Here is a 23,614-nt window from a genome sequence, read left to right as displayed (position 1 = left end):
AACACTGCTTTATTTTAGTCACGCTCATCTACAAACAAAAGTGAAACCAAACTCCTAACTACACTATACTTCCCTTGCTAACTAAAAATACAGTTGGAGGCACCGCCCCTTACCTAAGGTATCTAGACAGAGAAGTATACTACGTGGTGTACAATGTATGAGCGCGCTCCTTCTTACTTCTTCCAGCCCCGTACGTAGGATAATATTACGCACGAACAATATTAATAGCAACGGCAAAATATACAGCCAACCAATCACAACACGCCAACCAATAACCCAACAATGAGTTGACACGACGTTTGCTCTTTTATTGTTGCGGACCTCTTCCGGGACGGGTGTCCGTACGCTGTGTGTCCTCCCTGCACTGACCGGGATCAGGCAAACTGCATCACTCTTACGCAGCCAATCAGCTGTAAACAAGAGCATTTCAGACCATACCTACAAATACGTGCATAACAAACAATTTGTAGTTTTTCAAGATATTCTGTAGGCATCACTCTGGTCCCCTCAGCAATAAGACATCCAAAGAGTTGTCCAATAATCCAAAAAAATTTGGGGGAAATTCCTGTTTATTTTGGACAAATGTTTCAGATTCTTACACATTTTCTTCATCAAAATGTTCTTCACAAAGTTCTTCGGTCTTTATATAACAATCCCTTGTAAGGATCTGCTGTGCTTTTTTAATGAATCATACAGAGGAGTTTGCAAGAGTGCAAAGAGTATCATCTTTATATAATCTAACCAGGCTGTAGAGATAGAAAGAGTTTACTGTGCAGTCTTGTTAAGCCACTCGTTAGCATCTGCCTTTTTCAAGACACATGAAAGCTTAAATAAATGTGAAAATATCTTCTTCACAGACCTTATTTCAGGCTTTTAACCCATTGGGACTTTGGGGCGATGGAAATGGAAGTACAAACATCGTTTCTAGGTTTTAATGAGTAGTCATCTGTCACAAAAAAGTCATGAGACCTAAACACTCTGCAGATCTGGTTGTAGGATGTGAATCTGTGAACAGAGAGCATGATTTTTGTTTGCTTCTCTCTACAGGTGTTGGAACCTTCACACAGGAAGTTGTTGGTGAATGTGAGCAGATGGTTTGATACTTGTGTCAATCAGCCTCAGTTCCTGAAGGTGTTGGGGAAAATCTCACTCTGTGAGAAAATGGTGCCTGTGACGCCCAAACCTGGTGCTGTTCCCACCGAGACTGCAGAATCAAACGGCGTTACTTCCAATGGTACAGCTGTCTGTCTTCCAGCTGTCTGTCTTGCGTGCCTGTCGCTCTGTCTTCCTGTCGGAGTGCGTGCCTGTCGCTCTGTCTTCCTGTCTGTGTGAGTGCGTGCCTGTCGCTCTGTCTTCCTGTCTGTGAGAGTGTGTGCCTGTCTGTCTGTCTTCCTGTCTGTGTGAGTGCGCGCCTGTCGCTCTGTCTTCCTGCCTGTGTGAGTGCGCGCCTGTCGCTCTGTCTTCCTGCCTGTGTGAGTGCGCGCCTGTCGCTCTGTCTTCCTGTCTGAGTGCGCGCCTGTCGCTCTGTCTTCCTGTCTGTGTGAGTGCGCGCCTGTCGCTCTGTCTTCCTGTCTGTGTGAGTGCGCGCCTGTCGCTCTGTCTTCCTGTCTGTGTGAGTGCGCGCCTGTCGCTCTGTCTTCCTGTCTGTGTGAGTGCGTGCCTGTCGCTCTGTCTTCCTGTCTGTGTGAGTGCGCGCCTGTCGCTCTGTCTTCCTGTCTGTGTGAGTGCGTGCCTGTCGCTCTGTCTTCCTGTCTGTGTGAGTGTGTGCCTGTCGCTCTGTCTTCCTGTCTGTGTGAGTGCGCGCTTGTCGCTCTGTCTTCCTGTCTGTGTGAGTGCGTGCCTGTCGCTCTGTCTTCCTGCCTGTGTGAGTGCGCGCCTGTCGCTCTGTCTTCCTGTCTGTGTGAGTGCGCGCCTGTCGCTCTGTCTTCCTGTCTGTGTGAGTGCGCGCCTGTCGCTCTGTCTTCCTGTCTGTGTGAGTGCGTGCCTGTCGCTCTGTCTTCCTGTCTGTGTGAGTGCGCGCCTGTCGCTCTGTCTTCCTGTCTGTGTGAGTGCGTGCCTGTCGCTCTGTCTTCCTGCCTGTGTGAGGGCGCGCCTGTCTCTCTGTCTTCCTGTCTGTGTGAGTGCGTGCCTGTCGCTCTGTCTTCCTGTCTGTGTGAGTGCGCGCCTGTCGCTCTGTCTTCCTGTCTGTGTGAGTGCGCGCCTGTCGCTCTGTCTTCCTGTCTGTGTGAGTGCGTGCCTGTCGCTCTGTCTTCCTGCCTGTGTGAGGGCGCGCCTGTCTCTCTGTCTTCCTGTCTGTGTGAGTGCGTGCCTGTCGCTCTGTCTTCCTGTCTGTGTGAGTGCGCGCCTGTCGCTCTGTCTTCCTGTCTGTGTGAGTGCGTGCCTGTCGCTCTGTCTTCCTGTCTGTGTGCGTCAGTGTTTGTGTGCATGTACAAACCCGATTCCAAAAAAAGTTGGGACACTACAAATTGTGAATAAAAACAGAATGCAATGATGTGGAAGTTAGAAGTTTCAATATTTTATTCAGAATACAACATAGATGACATATCAGATGTTTAAACTGAGAAAATGTATCATTTTAAGGGAAAAATAAGTTGATTTTAAATTTCATGGCATCAACAAATCTCAAAAAAGTTGGGACAAGGCCATGTTTACCACTGTGTGGCATCCCCTCTTCTTTTTATAACAGTCTGCAAACATCTGGGGACTGAGGAGACAAGTTGCTCAAGTTTAGGAATAGGAATGTTGTCCCATTCTGGTCTAATACAGGCTACTAGTTGCTCGACTGTCTTAGGTCTTCTTTGTCGCATCTTCCTCTTTTTGATGCGCCAAATGTTTTCTATGGGTGAAAGATCTGGACTGCAGGCTGGCCATTTCAGTACCCGGATCCTTCTTTTACTAAATGCAAGGTCTTCCCTGAAAGAGACAACGTCTGGATGGGAGCGTATGTTGTTCTAGAACTTATATATATACCTTTCAGCATTGATGGTGCCTTTCCAGATGTGTAAGCTGCCCATGCCACACGCACTCATGCAACCCCATACCATCAGAGATGCAGGCTTCTGAACTGAGCGCTGATAACTTGGGTTGTCCTTGTCCTCTTTAGTCCGGATGACATGGCGTCCCAGTTTTCCAAAAAGAACTTGATTCGTCTGACCACAGAACAGTTTTCCACTTTGCCATAGTCCATTTTAAATGATCCTTGGCCCAGAGAAAATGGCTGCGCTTCTGGATCATGTTTAGATATGGCTTCTTTTTTTGACCTATAGAGTTTTAGCCAGCACCGGCGAATGGCGGTGGATTGTGTTCACCGACAATGTTTTCTGGAAGTATTCCTGAGCCCATGTTGTGATTTCCATTACAGTAGCATTCCTGTATGTGATGCAGGGCCCGAAGATCACGGGCATCCAGTATGGTTTTCCGGCCTTGACCCTTATGCACAGAGATTGTTCCAGATTCTCTGAATCTTTGGATGATAATTATGCACTGTAGGTGATGATAACTTCAAACTCTTTGCAATTTTCTGAGAAACTCCTTTATGGGGAATTGGGGGAATTGGTGATCCTCTGCCCATCTTGACTTCTGAGAGGCACTGCCACTCTTTTTTTATACCCAATCATGTTGCCAATTGACCTAATAATTTGCAAATTGGTCCTCCAGCTTTTCCTTATATGTACATTAAACTTTTCCGGCCTCTTATTGCTACCTGTCCCAACTTTTTTGGAATGTTTATCTCTCATGAAATCCAAAATGAGCGAATATTTGGCATGACATTTCAAAATGTCTCACTTTCAACATTTGATATGTTCTTTATATTCTATTGTGAATAAAATATAAGTTTGTGAGGTTTGCAAATTATTGCATTCCTTTTTTTATTCACAATCTGTACAGTGTCCCAACTTTTTTTGGAATCGGGTTTATGTGTTATCTCAGACACACATCCTTAGTGTTAACTACAGCTTCCCAATACTGTAAAGAATGTTGTGATGTGAGGAAAAGAAGCACAATTACAGCAATGAGAAACTCGCTCTGTGTAATGCTGGGCTTCTCACGTTCTCTCAGGTCCACCCAAGACAGAAGCCCAGCTGAAGAAGGAGGCCAAGAAGCGTGAAAAGATGGAAAAGTTCCAGCAGAAGAAGGAGATGGAGGAGAAGAAGAAGCAGATGCAGTCTCAGTCTGAGGTGAGTCTCACAGTGTTCAGGTTTCTCTTGAGGTCGGATCCGGAGTCTTGTTGTCATGTCACTTGTCAGACTTCTCGAAGGTTCATTGCAGATTAGATTAAAAACGAGGATCTGGTGTTTGGACTGCAATTTCCTCAAACATTTAATGGACAAACGTGCTCTCTTCGACAAACAGTTGTTAAAGTGAACCTGTGTGTCCTGTAAAACAGACCTTCTTGTCATATTAAATACACTGTGTTTTTGTTGCTGTTTGTGTCCAGAAAAAAGCCAAACCAGAAAAGAAGGAATTAGATGTTATCACGTACAACATCCCCACCCAAGATGGAGAGAAAAAAGGTGTGTTTTTGATGGACCCGCTGATTAAATTCTCCACCCATTTAATCCGCATTCTGCCTGTATATATTTCTTATTTATCTTTGTTTCCTGCTCATTGTCTCTTATCTACAAAACCACACACACACACACAGACGTCCTGAGCCCTCTGCCAGACTCGTACAGTCCTCAGTACGTGGAAGCAGCCTGGTACTCATGGTGGGAGAAACAGGGTTTCTTCAAGCCTGAATACGGAGTAGGATTATTTTTGTATTTATTTCTTTATTAGAAGATAAATGTAGGCTTTCATCTTGTAAGGACATTCAAGCAATGCGTCTGTGCGTCTGTTTCTCACTTTCCTAGCGGAAGAGCATCAGTGAGGTGAACCCACGTGGTACTTTTATGATGTGCATCCCTCCTCCTAACGTGACCGGCTCTCTTCATTTGGGCCACGCCTTAACCAACTCCATTCAGGACTCCCTGACCAGATGGTAAACATTCACTTTGAATCCAAAATCCAATCCAGTACTTTATTAATCCCCAAGAGGAAACTTGGGGTCACAAGAGCAGCAGAAAGATTAGGATTTAAATCTACATCTACAACTCCTCATGATATTTACAGACCGACACCGAGATGCTGGTTGACAGGTTTAAAAGGGTTGGTTACACGTGTGTGATGAGCAGCTGTGTTAGTGTGTGTATAGATAATGTAGAGCGGTCATAATGAACATGGTAGTGCGTGTGTAAGCATGGGCTTCGGAAGTAAATAAAAAGTGGGCGTGTCCTGTCCCACCCACATATAATGGTTCCGACGCCCATGGATTTCAGGAAGCAGGAGCGTGGTCAATGCTGTAGGTAAAACACGGAACGGAGTTTAATTTATTAGGGAATTCCTCAAGCAGAATGGATTCGACTGACGGCGCTCTGAAAAGTAATAAAAAAAAAGACGTGCTGAATAGGGAATGTGGGTGGGTCCAATAGTATTGGTCTTAAAAAGTGTAATGTTATAATATAATGGTTCCGACGCCCATGTGTGTAAGAACAGCTAAGAATGGAACTGGGCATGTTTTGACCCACATTTTACTTTCTCTAGGAAATAGACCAAATCATGGTTCTTTTTAAATATCTAAAGCATCTCTGTCCTTACATGCACTGTTAAACTGTTCACATACATGATACTATACAAAATAAACACCAAAATGCTTGTGAGATATTTGTGTGCCGCAAATATCAAAGAAAACCCGTTGCAGATACGTGACCTTGCCACGAACTTCAATTTCAGCCAGCCATGCTTCTGTCACACTAATGTAACACCGTCGAATGGACGGACGACATAAAGAAACGTTAATAATGAAGAGGCATCAGAAATTAAATCAAATATAATCAAGGAATTGTGTGTGTATATCTCATGGTTAAATAGCAAACTTGCACAATTTTTAATATAGCGTAATTAGTGTAAACATGGCTGGTGGTGAGGTTTGTCTTTTTTCTCTATCCTTGGGTTGTGGCTAGACTTCTGACAGGAATATATAAATCCATGTACATTAATAATTAACTTCAGACATAGATTAATGAGGATTAATAAAGTAAAAGACCAAATTGATTCTCTGAGGCTTATGTATACAGTGAGACACAGTAACTGAGTAGTGCACAGTGCAGTGCATGTTTTTTTTGCAGTATCTGTATCAATAACGCATGCGTCTGTCTGCGCAGGCACAGGATGAGAGGAGAGACGACGCTGTGGAACCCGGGCTGCGATCACGCTGGCATTGCGACTCAGGTGGTGGTGGAGAAGAAACTGAAGAGAGAGAAAGGGATGAGCAGACACGACCTCGGACGTGTAAAGTTCATGGAAGAAGTCTGGAAGTGGAAAGATGAGTAAGTAGAGTATAATTATTAATGAAACCGGGGACATTCAGGACAGGGCCAAGTTTGGTGGAACAGCTTGAGTAAGATCACAGTAAAGGTTTTGCAATATGTAGCTGTTGTTGTGTTTATGTAAGAACTGAATCAGAAATCACATCAGACTACATGATTTTCAGCTCACCATGGTTGTAAAGAGTGATTATTTGTGTTACTGTATCGTTCTAGTCAGCTCAAGTGTTACAAAATGGGAACAGCTTAAGGAAAGTTTTTTTTTTTTTTTTTTTTTTATAAATAAAAAAGATTTTTCCTATAACTTTTGCTCTATAAACATGGATAGATATAGTTTTATTTGTATAGTGCTTTACAGGAATCTAAAATAATGATGTTCTGTCTCTTCTGTCATTAGAAAAGGAGATCGGATCTACCACCAGCTGAAGAAACTGGGCTCTTCTCTAGACTGGGACAGAGCGTGTTTCACTATGGATCCTGTGAGTATTAAAAACAAATGTAACCCCTTTTTCACAGGTGGGCGTCACCTGAAACATAGACAACTACTGACCACAGCTAAAACCACCTGGTTAGTTACTTAGGGATGCGTAATGTACATCACCAGAACATGACAATACAATAACAGTACAATGTCCTAAACTGTGTCTGTGTGTGTCTGTGTGTGTCTGTGTGTGTCTGTGTGTGTCTGTGTCTGTGTGTGTGTGTGTGTGTGTGTCTGTGTGTGTGTGTGTCTGTGTGTGTGTGTGTGTCTGTGTGTGTGTGTGTGTGTCTGTGTGTGTGTGTGTGTGTGTCTGTGTGTGTGTGTGTGTGTGTCTGTGTGTGTGTGTGTGTCTGTGTGTGTGTGTGTCTGTGTGTGTGTGTGTCTGTGTGTGTGTGTGTCTGTGTGTGTGTGTGTCTGTGTGTGTGTGTGTCTGTGTGTGTGTGTGTCTGTGTGTGTGTGTGTCTGTGTGTGTGTCTGTGTGTGTGTCTGTGTGTGTGTCTGTGTGTGTGTGTCTGTGTGTCTGTGTCTGTGTGTCTGTGTCTGTGTGTCTGTCTGTCTGTGTGTCTGTCTGTCTGTGTGTCTGTCTGTCTGTGTGTCTGTCTGTCTGTGTGTCTGTGTGTCTGTCTGTGTCTGTGTGTGAATGAGATGCCACTACACCCAGGTTATAATAAAATAGAATTTTTAAAAATTAAGAATTATTAATTATTCTCACAAATATAACCCCCGAGCAGCGAACATGGCTTCTGTAAGGCCTCTGAATCAAATAAAAAAAAAAAACAATGCTCTTTATACCAATAAAACAACAAACTCAACAGTACTCAAAGCACTTATACAACTGAAACTGAGCTGAAGAGTTCAATAACAATGACGACGTAGCTTCACACTCACTACTTACGATCATACGATTCACAAAGTGTCCGTCCACACAGCCGAGGCGATTTCCAGTAGTCTGCACTTGTCCGTTATCCAAAGCTCCAGCTCACCAAATGTGGCTCACAAACCGTGTTCAGCACGATGTGCTAGCTCGTGTAGCTAAGTGTTGTTAGCATTAGCTGCAATGGAACGAAAACCAAGCGCTGTTTTACTAGTGAGACCGCAATGCCCTTGACCGGCTCCACTGAGTCTGTAGAGCCAGAAAATGGGCTCCATGGGAACAACTGATCCAGAATATTCAGAACCAGCCCACCTACACAGGGTCAAAACTCCTCCTGTTGAAAACAGGTGGAAAACTCCCCTCACGCGCACTTCTCTATCCCACTTTCTCTCTCTTCGCGGGCTTTTCTTTCTTTGACCCCTCCCTCCTTTTTCCTTCTTTGACCCCATTGGCAGATGACCGCTTGACTCATGAAAACAAATAAACTTGATTGGATAATGTACACACAGCCCCACAGGGCAACAAAATGCAATACAGTGTTCTCTATACCCGTTCTTTACAGGTTCTTACACACATCCCACATGTTCTCAGAGACACCGTTTATCCAGTTCAGCTTTAATCCAGTTCACAATGTACAGTGTTGCTGAGTGGGATTAAAGCTGTGTTTAGACACTCCATTACATTTATTTATTCACTGTACAGCTGCCCAAATGTCTAATGGCTATTCAGTTCCACTGCAGAACACATTGATCATCTGGCAGTAATTGCAGATTAAATGATCCCCTCTCTAGCAACGTCGAAGCACTTAAATCTGATCATCTGGGGCAAATCTAATCTGACCGTTTTAGCCTGTCAGAAGATTTATTACAGGATTGTGCAGATCAGGGGTGAAAGAGGAGGTGAAGATGCAGCACTGGGATTTTGTGCTTATTTATAGGGACGCCACACTCCTATTTCTGTCCTTTTTTTTTTTTTTTTTTTTTTCCCCCCCTCTTTCTTTCCGGTTACACTAAAGAAAGATAATCAGTTCAATCTAGTTAAATCCAGTTTAATGCCAAACCTGATGCCAAAACTCGTACTTGTTTGCAGATCTGCTATTTATTTATTTATTTATTTATTTATTTATTGAACGATGTGTAAATCTGTGTGCGCCCAGAAACTGTCCTACGCTGTCCAGGAGGCTTTTATTCGTATGCATGAGGAGGAAGTGATCTACAGGAGCAAGAGACTGGTCAACTGGTCCTGCACCCTCAACTCTGCCATCTCTGATATAGAGGTAACATCATCATCACTGTCCAGTTTAAGAACTAATCATACAGGCCTTCGATACAACACTAGTTCAGTTTATTTACTGCTGGGTGTCTTAGTGTTTCAGCCAAACGATGCCGTGTTTCAGTTACAAACGTGTGAGTGTTGTCACCTTCATGCACTGCTTCAGGTGGATAAGAAGGAGCTGACGAGCAGAACTCTGCTTCCTGTACCAGGCTATAAGGAGAAGGTGGAGTTTGGTGTGCTGGTGTCTTTTTCTTATAAGATCGAGGGGTCAGGTAAAGAGGATGGATTTACAGTGTATATCTTCACACACACACACACACACAATTCTTTAGTTTGTATCATCAAATATATTTGGTGCTTTGCTTTGTATAGATGAGGAGGTAGTCGTAGCGACCACGCGTATTGAGACCATGTTGGGCGACACAGCTGTGGCTGTGCATCCTAACGATCCCAGATATCAGGTATAGATGTCTCCTTTTTCTCCTTCCAGCTCTCATTTACTTTCTTTGTTGGCTCTTCCATAAAGGCTGCGTTTACATGCCAGGATTTCTTGGCAGTCTGGATTAATTTGCACTAGTTGTTTTGTATCAAATTTCCACTTAACTACTACTATGCAACCTTAAACTCAGCATCTCCATTTATTATGCGGCGTTGTATATAACCGAAACAAACTTATGAGCTTGTAGTAAACAAGGGCGTGTCTCATTCAGCTGTCTAGCCGCCTAGGTAGCGTGTGTGTATGTGTACATGACTTCAGGTGCTGGTCAGGACTCTCTCATTACGTTTTGGGATTCTGATGTTCTAATTTCCTTAGTAGTAAAATGTAAAATATTTAAAAAAAAAAAAATTTGTTAGTTTAGTATTGAATAGGTTCACACACGTTTCTGTCATGGTGCTTCATGCAGGATAGTAGGCTAGCTAGCGTATTTTTGTAAAATCACAATCAAATACGCTCAAGATGTTGGATTCAAACTGTATTAGAACATCGAATAAAGTTTTCAAATTCTTCAGAGTTTAAAAACCTTTGCATTGCACTCGGCGACGTAAAGCTTGGATGCAGCTGCTCGGTCATGGAAACCCATTCCATGAAGCTATTTACACATCGTTGAGCTAATCTGATGGCCACGTGAAGTTCCGAGGTCTGTAGCTATCGAATCTGCAGAAAGGTGGCGACTTCTGTGCACTGTGAGCCGCCTCACGCGCTGACCTCCCTCTGTGATTTTACCACTTCATGGCTGAGTTGCTTCCACTTTGTTAGAATTCCACTAAGAGTTAACTGTGGAATATTTAGTAGTGAGGAGTCGCCCAGGCGCTTGATTTTATACACCTGCGGCCATGGATTTGATTGGAACACTTAATGTAATGATTTGGAGGAGCGTCCCAACACTTTTGGCAATATAGTGTATATGACGTCATTCCTAGTAAAGGAACATGGTGAGCATCAATGCTCCCTGGTTTTTAGGGTCCATTGAGGGATTATTTTTTTAGGCAGTGAAAGTTCTAGTGCACTGGAAGTATTTTGTGATTGAGAGAAGGCACTTAAAGTGTCCGACTCCCTGATCGGTGCCCTGACTGCTGAAGAGCCGACTGAGACGCACCTAAAGTCTTCGTCGTCTTCTCCTCCGTCTTCTGTGGCGATTCTGATTAACAGGGTAAAGACTGGATTATCAGTTAGTTTACTTGATCCCAGTTTTTTTTAATTTAACTGAAGTTTTTTGTTTCAGTAAAATCAAGAGCATGTTACTAGCCCATGTGTGAAAGGATCCTGCTCTCGTTACTTATCCTCGCTTCCTCTTTCCATAGCACCTGAAGGACAAAGTGGCAGTTCATCCGTTCTGTGACCGCAAGCTGCCCATTGTGTTTGACGACTTTGTGGACACGAGCTTTGGAACAGGTTAACGATGAGAACTCTTTAGATAACTCACTGGTTGATGATGAGCACATCACCGTTCTCGTTAATGAAGATTAAGCTCCATTTTTATGAACTGTTTGTGTGCTTAGTTTCCAGTGTTGATTACATGGTGAAATAAGTGTGCTTGTATTAGCCGAGCTGAATTTTTCTCTTCTACTGAACTGAATATTCTTCACGTAGGTGCGGTGAAGATCACACCTGCTCACGATCACAACGACTATGAAGTGGGTGAAAGACACAAGCTGCCTTTTATCAACATCCTGGATGAGAATGGCTTCCTCATCAATGTTCCTCCTCCGTTCCTGGTACACACTACACACACTACATGTGCAATACACATACTATACACTCTATACATACTGCACACACTACACACACACTACATGTGCAATACACATACTATACACTCTATACATACTGCACACACTACACACACACTACATGTGCAATACACATACTATACACTCTATACATACTGCACACACTACACACACTACATGTGCAATACACATACTATACACTCTATACATACTGCACACACTACACACACACTACATGTGCAATACACATACTATACACTCTATACATACTGCACACACTACACACACACTACATGTGCAATACACATACTATACACTCTATACATACTGCACACACTACACACACACTACATGTGCAATACACATACTATACACTCTATACATACTGTACACACTACACACACTACATGTGCAATACACATACTATACACTCTATACATACTACACACACTACATGTGCAATACACATACTATACACTCTATACATACTGCACACACTACACACACACTACATGTGCAATACACATACTATACACTCTATACATACTGCACACACTACACACACACTACATGTGCAATACACATACTATACACTCTATACATACTGCACACACTACACACACACTACATGTGCAATACACATACTATACACTCTATACATACTGCACACACTACACACACTACATGTGCAATACACATACTATACACTCTATACATACTGCACACACTACACACACACTACATGTGCAATACACATACTATACACTCTATACATACTGCACACACTACACACACTACATGTGCAATACACATACTATACACTCTATACATACTGCACACACTACACACACTACATGTGCAATACACATACTATACACTCTATACATACTGCACACACTACACACACACTACATGTGCAATACACATACTATACACTCTATACATACTACACACACTACATGTGCAATACACATACTATACACTCTATACATACTGCACACACTACACACACTACATGTGCAATACACATACTATACACTCTATACATACTGCACACACTACACACACTACATGTGCAATACACATACTATACACTCTATACATACTGCACACACTACATGTGCAATACACATACTATACACTCTATACATACTACACACACTACATGTGCAATACACATACTATACACTCTATACATACTGCACACACTACACACACTACATGTGCAATACACATACTATACACTCTATACATACTGCACACACTACACACACTACATGTGCAATACACATACTATACACTCTATACATACTGCACACACTACACACACTACATGTGCAATACACATACTATACACTCTATACATACTGCACACACTACACACACACTACATGTGCAATACACATACTATACACTCTATACATACTGCACACACTACACACACTACATGTGCAATACACATACTATACACTCTATACATACTGCACACACTACACACACTACATGTGCAATACACATACTATACACTATACATACTACACACACTACATGTACAATACACATACTATACACTCTATACATACTACACACACTACATGTGCAATACACATACTATACACTCTATACATACTGCACACACTACACACACACTACATGTGCAATACACATACTATACACTCTATACATACTACACACACTACATGTGCAATACACATACTATACACTCTATACATACTGCACACACTACACACACTACATGTGCAATACACATACTATACACTATACATACTGCACACACTACACACACACTACATGTGCAATACACATACTATACACTCTATACATACTGCACACACTACACACACTACATGTGCAATACACATACTATACACTCTATACATACTGCACACACTACACACACTACATGTGCAATACACATACTATACACTCTATACATACTGCACACACTACACACACTACATGTGCAATACACATACTATACACTCTATACATACTGCACACACTACACACACTACATGTACAATACACATACTATACACTCTATACATACTACACACACTACATGTACAATACACATACTATACACTCTATACATACTACACACACTACATGTGCAATACACATACTATACACTCTATACATACTGCACACACTACACACACTACATGTGCAATACACATACTATACACTCTATACATACTGCACACACTACACACACTACATGTGCAATACACATACTATACACTCTATACATACTGCACACACTACACACACACTACATGTGCAATACACATACTATACACTCTATACATACTGCACACACTACACACACACTACATGTGCAATACACATACTATACACTCTATACATACTGCACACACTACACACACTACATGTGCAATACACATACTATACACTCTATACATACTACACACACTACATGTACAATACACATACTATACACTCTATACATACTACACACACTACATGTGCAATACACATACTATACACTCTATACATACTGCACACACTACACACACACTACATGTGCAATACACATACTATACACTCTATACATACTACACACACTACATGTACAATACACATACTATACACTCTATACATACTACACACACTACATGTGCAATACACATACTATACACTCTATACATACTGCACACACTACACACACACTACATGTGCAATACACATACTATACACTCTACATACTGCACACACTACACACACACACTACATGTGCAATACACATACTATACACTCTATACATACTGCACACACTACATGTACTTCAACCACTACACAATCTTATATTGCACACACTACACACACTGCATGCACTTCACACTACAAATACTCACTACATGCGCACTACACACACTGCATGTACTACACACACTGCATGTACTGCACACACTACATGTACTTCAAACACTACACAATCTTATATTGCACACACTACACACACTGCATGCACTTCACACACTACAAATACTACACTCACTACATGCGCACTACACACACTGCATGTACTACACACTCTATACATACTGCACACACTACATGTACTTCAAACACTACACAATCTTATATTGCACACACTGCATGCACTTCACACACTACAAATACTACACTCACTACATGCGCACTACACACACTGCTTGCACTTCACACACTATACACACTACACACACTATATACTTCACACACAATACACACTACACTCACTACACACACTGCATGTACTACACACACTATACATACTGCACTCACTACATGTGCACTACACGCTCTATACATAATGCACACACTATACTTGCGCACTACATGCACTTAACACACTAAACATCACACACACTACATGCTGCACTCACTACACACACTAGACATAATATACATACTTCACACACTACACTCTCTATACATACTGCACACACTACACACACACTACATGTACTTCACACACTAAGCACACTATACATACTGCAGTGATGTTCTCTTCAGCTAAAAACACACACACACACAGGTTACTTTACTTTCTAAGCGAGTGCAGATCCAGGTGAGAGTTGTCTTCACTTTTACTGGATTAGCATCACAGTTCCCATGCAACCGAACTCTCACCAACTCCTACAGGTAGTCTAGGCTTCGGTATCGTGCAGTGCTTTCACATCATCAATTTTTCATGCACACCCTGCTCTGTTTCAGACAAAACTGCCTGTGTGAATACGATTTTTGAAAATTACCGATTACTTTTTCCTCACGAAGAGAACGGAGACGAAATCACAAACATTTGCTGTTTTTATTTTTACTACAAAGCTAGAATCGATTGCTTTGCCCCCACAATGGACTTGAAAAGCTAAACCTTGTTGTTGTTTGTTTTTTTTGGTAGGGCATGAAGCGTTTCGAGGCGAGGAAAGCTGTGCTGCAGGCCCTGAAGGACAGAGGCCAGTTTAAGGAGATCAAAGACAATCCCATGGTGGTGCCGGTGTGCAGGTCAGTCAGTCCACTGAACTCTCAACAACCTTAACACTACAGCTGTAGCCATTACGCTGTAAGAACTGTGCACTGACTCTGAAAACAAAGCCACACTCTTTAAACAGGTTTCCCGGGAATAGCACAATTGTTGACCTGGCCATTTCTTTGAAGGGCCACTAGGTGTGCTCAGGTTTCTAATGTACAATGACAGCAATTAAGCCTATGCTTCATTTTCTGTTTATTAGGCTGCATGTTCAGGCCTGTATTTTACGCATATCCGCTGTAGTTGGCTGTTTTTGTGGATTGGACATCATATTTGCTTAACACATTCCCAATGCTTCGTGACTTTTCAGACACTCAGTATTTAAAGTTCTGCATTGGTAAAGATGTACGCCCGCCAATGTTTGAGGAATGCTTCATAAAACTGCGTTGGGCCGGCAAACAAAACAAAACTAACGTGTAGCCAATGAGCAGAAAGGGGCGGAGATATGGGCGGAGAGAGTGTTCAGTGCGCATGTGTGACATTAGCAGAAAGCGGTTTTAACATTGACATGGAGGATAAAAACAAAGAAAGAAAGCGAAGAAAGGCTTACGATAAGGAAGAAGTAGGACTAACAGAATACGGCTTTCTATCAATTAAAGTTAAGAATATTAAATCAGTCAATACGCTTACTTGTGTTACTGCAAGTCTTTGTGCCTGAAAAATGAGCACACGCTCCAAGTCTTCTGTTTCCATGTTATCGGCAGCAACGTTACGAGCTCTGTCTCTAACATTAGCTCTGCCTCGTGTACTAGGTGTTGACCGTCTCCTTCCCCATGAAACGGAGATAAACCTTTCACGGTACAACACACAGTACTACAAAAACACATTTGTATTACCAAAGTATTACTCATTGAGTTCATTTATTGATAAAAATATCCCCTCGGTCAGCCGCCCCAACAGTTTCCCCCATAATACTTGTCTGGTGTATGTATGGGGCGGAGCTATCAAAACAGGGGTGGGACCCATTTGGGTTAGGGGCGTGTTTGTTTTGGTGATTTCAAATGTCAACATTGGATTTCAAACAACGGAGACCCCACCTTTAATATTTTGAGCATGTCAGTGTTCAGTATGTCTCAGTCTCAGTTTTATGTACATCAAGAAGATACAAAAGGAGAAAAGCAAAAAGAAAACCAAATATCATTCGCTATTTTGGGCACGACCACAGAATAAGGGTGTGTGTTCCCTTTCTTCATCTTTCTCACACACTTGTCTGGAGCTCGAGTTGTGTTTTGATTGTACATGTACAATCTGAGAGGTACAGGTTCTTCTACAGGTTTTGTGTTTCCTTGAACTTTAAAGTAACACTAATTCAGCTACTAAGCTGGACACAGTGGACTAGTCCCAGCCGTTTAATCAGTTCAGCTGAACGGTGGAAAGTTTTCCCGTATTCTCTCTCTAAATGAAGCTTGTCAAGGTCACGTGATGCAGCACTTGATATATCTCGTCTCCGCTTGATATCGCTCACTTTCACTCCTCCAATCATTCCAAGACACTTAAAAGGACACCTGATGAAGCCCTTGACTGAGTGGACTTCTGATGTAACCTTGAGTACTTTCTGCACTGAATTTGTAATATAATAAGACATGAAACTTAAGGGTAGAAGAGATTAGGGCTTGAATTACATCCTGAGTAAAACGCAGCAAACTTTATTTCACACTAAACTTGTATTGAGGCAGTTTGATAATTGCTCATTTATTGTCACTACAAAACAGCACGGACCAAACTGCCCATTTCACTAGAAGCTACGGTTTTAATACAGATCAGAACAAACTAGTCAATAAAAGTACAGACCTCACTGTGAGTAAGAAAAAGGTTCTACAGCTTCTCAGAAACAGAGGTGGATTTTCTGTGTGAGCTTTAAAGCTTAAATCTTAAAGAAAGACTAGAATATGCTTGTAATCACAACCCACAAAATACAGGAGCTAAGTCACTGCTCTTTATTTATATATATATATATTTATATATAATGTATATAATGTACATGTGTGTTTGTGTGTCTGTCTCTTTGTGTGACTCTGTGTGTGTCTGTCTGTGTGTCGGTCTGTGCCTTTGTGTTTCGGTCTGTGCCTTTGTGTTTCGGTCTGTGCCTTTGTGTGTCGGTCTGTGCCTTTGTGTGTCGGTCTGTGCCTTTGTGTGTCGGTCTGTGTCTTTGTGTGTCGGTCTGTGTCTTTGTGTGTCGGTCTGTGTCTTTGTGTGTCGGTCTGTGTCTTTGTGTGTCGGTCTGTGTCTTTGTGTGTCGGTCTGTGTCTTTGTGTGTCGGTCTGTGTCTTTGTGTGTCGGTCTGTGTCTTTGTGTGTCGGTCTGTGTCTTTGTGTGTCGGTCTGTGTCTTTGTGTGTCGGTCTGTGTCTTTGTGTGTCGGTCTGTGTCTTTGTGTGTCGGTCTGTGTCTTTGTGTGTCGGTCTGTGTCTTTGTGTGTCGGTCTGTGTTGGTCTGTGTCTTTTGTGTGTCGGTCTGTCTCTTTGTGTGTCTTTGTGTGTCGGTCTGTGTCTTTGTGTGTCGGTCTGTCTCTTTGTGTGTCGGTCTGTCTCTTTGTGTGTCGGTCTGTCTCTTTGTGTGTCGGTCTGTCTCTTTGTGTGTCGGTCTGTCTCTTTGTGTGTCGGTCTGTCTCTTTGTGTGTCGGTCTGTCTCTTTGTGTCTCTTTGTGATTCTGTTTTTTTGTTTCTGTCTTTGTGTTTCTGTCTGTGTCTTTGTGTGTCTGGCTGTGTGCATGTGTCTGATTGTCTGTCTTTGTGTGACTGTCTGCGTGTGTAGCCGCTCTAAGGACATCGTGGAGCCTCTGCTGAAGCCGCAGTGGTATGTTGACTGCTCAGCAATGGGGAAGCAGGCGGCCGACGTAGTCAGGAGCGGAGAGCTGAAGATCATCCCAGAGCATCACATCAAAACCTGGTTTAACTGGATGGATAATATCAGGTGAGCTCTCGTTTTCCAGGACAGACTGTCAGTGTGAAGGTGAAAGCTATAACTCAGTGTGTTCCACTTCTTCAGTGTGATGTCAGCTCTGCTCATCACAGGATTCTCACAGTGTTAACATATCTGTTCCATACCAAGCACTGCTCTTTACATGACGTGTGGCGTCTGCATGTTGTCTGCATGTTTAGGGATTGGTGTATCTCTCGCCAACTCTGGTGGGGTCACAGGATCCCGGCATATTTCATCACAGTGAATGATCCTTCAGTGAAACCAGGAGAGGTGAGCGCATGTCTACTGCTACTGTAACACAACACAACATAACTTTCTGCTTACGATATTTTTGGATATGGGGAATATGAGTAGATGAGACAAATCGACAAATGAACCTGGTTTAGCATTTCTTATGTGCTGTTCATCAGCTATAACCAAAGGAATGACAGAAAAAGAAGCCTTTTAGTTGCAATGAACCTGTATTCAACCTGCGTGTGTGTGTTTATAGGACGTAGACGGTCATTACTGGATCAGTGGCCGCTCAGAGGAAGAAGCCCGTGTGAAAGCAGCAAAGCGCTTCAATGTCACTGAAGACAAAATCTCCCTTCGCCAAGGTTAATATCTTCCCCATGCCTACACTTTACACTGATTACTGTTATTAACTTTACTCCTCCCTCACTTTGCTATGATGTGGTATTGAGCAATGTTTTATTATTTTTTGTCATTTCTTCTGTTGCTTAAAAGTCTGTGTTCTAATATTGATTGAATATAAGACTAAAATGTTTTACTGTGTGTGTGTGTTAGATGAGGATGTTTTGGATACCTGGTTTTCCTCTGGAATCTTTCCTTTCTCCATCTTTGGATGGCCAAATGATGTAAGCACACGTCAGCTAACGTTCTGACTATTTCTGCTCTTTATCCCAGTGAGACATAGCAGTTTTTGTAATGTATGTGTGCTTTTCTCCTCTCTCACACACACACACACACACAGAACGAGGACCTGCGTGTGTTCTATCCAGGCACTCTGCTGGAGACAGGTCATGACATCCTGTTCTTCTGGGTGGCTCGGATGGTCATGATGGGGCTCAAACTCACAGGCAAACTTCCTTTTAAAGAGGTGTGTGTGTGTGTGTGTACAGCATCCTCACACCATAACATATTGTTTCTGTCACTAATCTCTATTCATATCTTAGTTTTATTTCTTCTATATTTTATTCTCTTTCTGACTTGTTCTGTTTTAATTCTGTTTTGAGTCTATTTCATGTGTATGGTTGTGTTCAGGTTTATCTGCACGCTGTGGTCAGGGACGCACACGGCAGGAAGATGAGCAAGTCTCTGGGTAACGTCATCGATCCTCTGGACGTCATCACCGGAATCTCGTTGGAGGTACAGAAAAAAAGCGGATAATTATTTACTCACTTCCTTTAGAGTCAACAGTCCCAGGTTCTATTTAACCTTCTAAGCATTAATACCTTTTATGCACATTTTTTGGGATACACACTAAATCTCAATAAGTTAAACTTCATACCTGATTTTAAACAGGAATTAAAGCATATTTTATTAATTTAGCATCTAATTTCTGCTTAAAATACTTTCTCTGGTTCGGTATATTTCAATTCGATCTTATTTGATTTGCATTCTCTATTTCTGTACTTTCAATCTTCTGGTTTTTTTTTTTTCAATAATAATTTCATAATTCTTAGTTTAATCCTCTGTTTTCTGTTACATAAACATTCATTTTATTTTTACTTGATTGTACAGCATTATTTAATTGAGGGGACCGTGTGTTTGACGAGTGTTAAATAAATATTGTGTGTCTGTGTGTGTGTGTCTGTGTGTGTGTGTCTCTGTGTGTGTCTGTGTGTGTGTCTGTCTGTGTGTCTGTCTGTCTGTGTGTCTCTGTCTGTCTGTGTCTCTGTCTGTCTGTGTGTCTCTGTCTGTCTGTGTGTCTCTGTCTGTCTGTGTGTCTCTGTCTGTCTGTGTGTCTCTGTCTGTCTGTGTGTCTCTGTCTGTCTGTGTGTCTCTGTCTGTCTGTGTGTCTCTGTCTGTCTGTGTGTCTGTCTGTGTGTCTCTGTCTGTCTGTGTGTGTATGTGTGTGTGTGTAGGGTCTCCATGCTCAGCTGAAGGACAGCAATCTGGACCCACTGGAGACTGAGAGGGCTAAACAAGGACAGGTATAATTTGTCACTAAAATCTTGCATGTCATTCGAGAAGGTGACACGTGAGTCTCTCTCTAATATCATTGTCCTGTCCTTTTTTTTGTAGAAATCTGATTACCCCAACGGAATTCCCGAGTGTGGAACCGATGCCCTTAGGTTTGCCCTGTGTGCCTACACCAGCCAAGGTAACAAATGCTTATTATAAGGCTTACACCTTAACACTCACCTGTCAAAACATCCTGACCTGTGTATATTATGTAAAACAACTCATTCCCCGCCACAGGGAGGGACATTAACCTGGACGTGAACAGGATCCTGGGCTACAGGCATTTCTGCAACAAGCTGTGGAATGCTGTGAAGTTTGCCATGAGGACGCTGGGTGAGAACTTTGTGCCGTGGGAGAAAGCTCAGGTGAGAAGAGAGCAGCAGTGAAAGAAAAAAGGATTTCATTGAAATGAATGACGACTAAGTCATTTCCTGTGTGTCATCTGTGTGTTGATCTGCAGCTGTGCGGCAGCGAGAGCGTGTCTGATAGGTGGATTTTGTCGCGCCTCAGTGCCGCCGTGGCTCTCTGTGGAAACGGATTCCAGGCCTACGATTTCCCAGCAATCACCACAGCCATCTACAACTTCTGGCTCTATGAACTGTGTGATGTTTATCTGGTAATATAAGCTGCTATATATATATTCTGTGTGTATATATAGCGCTGCTTATGTTTTTGAACCCTGTATATTAAACATTTAGGATGATTTATGATATATGATCATATTTATGCAGGTATATAGAGACATTTCCAAAGGATTCACAAGCACCACTGTGACTACATACATATACGTACATGTCTTGTCTCTCTTTCTCTCACTGGGTATGAATAAACTGCACCTGTAGGAAAGCGTGAAGCCCGTGTTGAGCAGAACAGACGCAGAAGGCCAGAAGCAAGCAGAGGTTTGCAGGCAGACTCTCTACACCTGTCTGGATGTGGCGCTTCGCCTCCTGTCTCCCATCATGCCCTTCGTCACCGAGGAGCTCTTCCAGCGGTTGCCACGGAGGCAACCCCAAGACAGCCCACCCAGTATCTCTGTTACCCCCTACCCAGAGAGCTCAGAGGTAAGTCTGGGGTCAATAAAAATGATGTGTGCTTGCACAAGCTAGTTAAAGGGGAAATGTAAAAAAAAAAAAAAAACCAAAACAAACAAACGTACATTTGGTAGATTTCCCTGAAACCTGGCATCACAGGATTTCACAGTGAACCCCGCTCAAGAGAATTTCTACCGAGGTGGTGTCGGATTACTGGAAGTAGTATTGGTTGGATTTTGCACTGATGCTTTAGTGTAGGAGGAAAGAGGAAGAATGTGTTTTGTGGACTGACTTGTCTTTGTGGTCTGATGTACAGTTCTGCTGGCACAGCGAGGAGATCGACCACCAGATGGAGTTTGTGATGAACGTGGTCAAGACCATTCGATCACTCAGGGCCGACTACAACCTGACCAAGACCCGCGCCGACTGTAAGAGCACTGACACATGGATGGGTGGATAGTGTTGGGTTGGTGGGTGGATAAAGTGATGGATTGATGGGTGGGAAGATTTTTGAGTGGATGGATGGGTGGATGGATACTTGATTTGATGGGTAGATGGTTTGCAGAGTAGGTGGACAGACAGATGTACAGATGTGTATTTGATATTCTGTGCAAAATGCATTCAATTAAATGAATCCTGTGGCTTACAATTTCACCAATTCAGATTTAAAAAACAATTTGTCAGTTTCATCACACATTGAAAAAATAATAATAAAAGACGCCCCTAAAATCAAGCATTTTTCGCTGCAACAATCCCAAAAACACAAAACTATTGAACGAAGAAAAAAGATACAACTGCAACATTTCAGATGGAATCCCGGTGACCCCTTGTTTCTCTCATGTATTCTGACTCCCTCCCTCTCTCCCTCTGTCTCTTGCACTTGGTCTCCCTCTCACTCTCTCTCCCTCTCCCTCAGGTTATCTGCAGTGTATAGATTCTGCTACAGCATCCCTAGTGGAGAAATACATTCTGCAGATCCAGACTCTCTCCTACTCTCAGGCCATCCACCTGGTCATCGGGAGCGACAGCGCCGTCCCACAGGGCTGTGCAGTGGCCATCGCTTCAGACAAATGCACCGTCCATCTCCTGCTGAAGGTGAGCGTCGTCATCATTCACATCAGGCCTCATAGTGACAAGCTAATGCTTCAATCCTGACATCAGACCATCCATCTATCATCAGTGTCCTGTCAGTGCTGGGCTTTAGAGCATCACACTAACATGGCGATTCATTTCAGGACAAAAATACTACTACTAATAATAGGTTTCTTTTGAGAAACGAATAGGAGACAGTGTAGAGATGATATACATAGGCATCTCGTCACGTCTTATTCTTCACCAACAGAACAGAACAGAACAGAGACGTGATGACCGTGAGATGGAGGAAGGAGACCAGTAAATGCTCTAAATGTCAGTGTAGGAGTTTTAATTGACTCACACAGTGACCGGAAACCTGTGTGCAGAACTGCTGTTGCACAAACCTTTAAAGTTAAAAAGGTGAAAAAAAAAAGCAACATCTATACTTCAGTGAGTTTCTGGTTGCAGATGATCCCAAAATGGCCATTTAAATGCATTCGATTTATTTAGCACATTAACATGGTCACCTTTCCTTCACCCCTTTACACGTGTAGTGTTTTAAATAATGAGAGAAAGTGTGTTACTGTGAATCAGCTTCACGTGAATGTCGACGGATCATCGTTTGTTCTTGCGGTCGTGCCGTCATTTCATTTTGTCCTCCGCATCAGGGTTTGATCGATGTAGAAAAGGAGGTGGCCAAACTGACGACAAAGAAGGGCGAGCTGCAGAAGCAGATGGAGAAACTGGAGGAGAAAATGTCGAAGAGCGACTACAGAGAGAAAGTTCCAGCCAAGGTGCAGGAGCAGGATTCTGAGAAGGTGTGTGAGAAATCAGTGTTGGTGAGAACTGTGATGATGTATAGCGCTGGATTACATGAATGTTTCTCTCTCTGTGCAGTTGAGACAGAGTCAAGTGGAGCTGCAGAAAGTGACCGAAGCCATAGAGAACTTCAGAAGGATGATGTAACAGATATTTCCCCCTTTGTTAGAGTTTTAGACATGAATTCTTGCACGCTGTGAAGGTGTTTCCTCCTGTTGTATTCATGAAGAGCCTTAATTAAATACTAATATTAGCAAAGCTGCCGTGTGACTTAGTTTGTGTCTGCTGCGTCCTGTAGC

General features: G+C 42.5%; 1 protein-coding gene across 1 annotated transcript in view; it reads left to right on the top strand.

The window, feature by feature from the left end:
• The window catches only part of vars1 (valyl-tRNA synthetase 1), a 26,283-nt gene extending 2,710 nt beyond the window's left edge, over positions 1-23,573 (top strand). Inside the window, exons 4-31 of the mRNA XM_060870698.1 lie at positions 1,048-1,234; positions 4,060-4,178; positions 4,439-4,514; positions 4,646-4,746; positions 4,854-4,981; positions 6,204-6,368; positions 6,763-6,844; positions 8,877-8,996; positions 9,159-9,267; positions 9,368-9,456; positions 10,799-10,889; positions 11,088-11,212; positions 15,156-15,259; positions 18,037-18,195; positions 18,384-18,474; positions 18,695-18,800; positions 18,991-19,061; positions 19,178-19,303; positions 19,468-19,572; positions 20,292-20,360; positions 20,452-20,530; positions 20,629-20,756; positions 20,852-21,007; positions 21,234-21,452; positions 21,739-21,850; positions 22,339-22,517; positions 23,165-23,314; positions 23,394-23,573. Coding sequence (XP_060726681.1) covers positions 1,048-1,234; positions 4,060-4,178; positions 4,439-4,514; positions 4,646-4,746; positions 4,854-4,981; positions 6,204-6,368; positions 6,763-6,844; positions 8,877-8,996; positions 9,159-9,267; positions 9,368-9,456; positions 10,799-10,889; positions 11,088-11,212; positions 15,156-15,259; positions 18,037-18,195; positions 18,384-18,474; positions 18,695-18,800; positions 18,991-19,061; positions 19,178-19,303; positions 19,468-19,572; positions 20,292-20,360; positions 20,452-20,530; positions 20,629-20,756; positions 20,852-21,007; positions 21,234-21,452; positions 21,739-21,850; positions 22,339-22,517; positions 23,165-23,314; positions 23,394-23,462 — 3,315 coding nt within the window. The 3' untranslated portion in view covers positions 23,463-23,573. The remainder of the gene's footprint in view (positions 1-1,047; positions 1,235-4,059; positions 4,179-4,438; positions 4,515-4,645; positions 4,747-4,853; positions 4,982-6,203; positions 6,369-6,762; positions 6,845-8,876; positions 8,997-9,158; positions 9,268-9,367; positions 9,457-10,798; positions 10,890-11,087; positions 11,213-15,155; positions 15,260-18,036; positions 18,196-18,383; positions 18,475-18,694; positions 18,801-18,990; positions 19,062-19,177; positions 19,304-19,467; positions 19,573-20,291; positions 20,361-20,451; positions 20,531-20,628; positions 20,757-20,851; positions 21,008-21,233; positions 21,453-21,738; positions 21,851-22,338; positions 22,518-23,164; positions 23,315-23,393) is intronic.
• Positions 23,574-23,614: the final 41 nt, after the last annotated feature.

Source organism: Tachysurus vachellii, chromosome 5, assembly GCF_030014155.1.
Source record: "Tachysurus vachellii isolate PV-2020 chromosome 5, HZAU_Pvac_v1, whole genome shotgun sequence".
NCBI lineage: Eukaryota > Metazoa > Chordata > Actinopteri > Siluriformes > Bagridae > Tachysurus > Tachysurus vachellii.
This window is presented reverse-complemented; position numbering and strand designations above follow the sequence as displayed.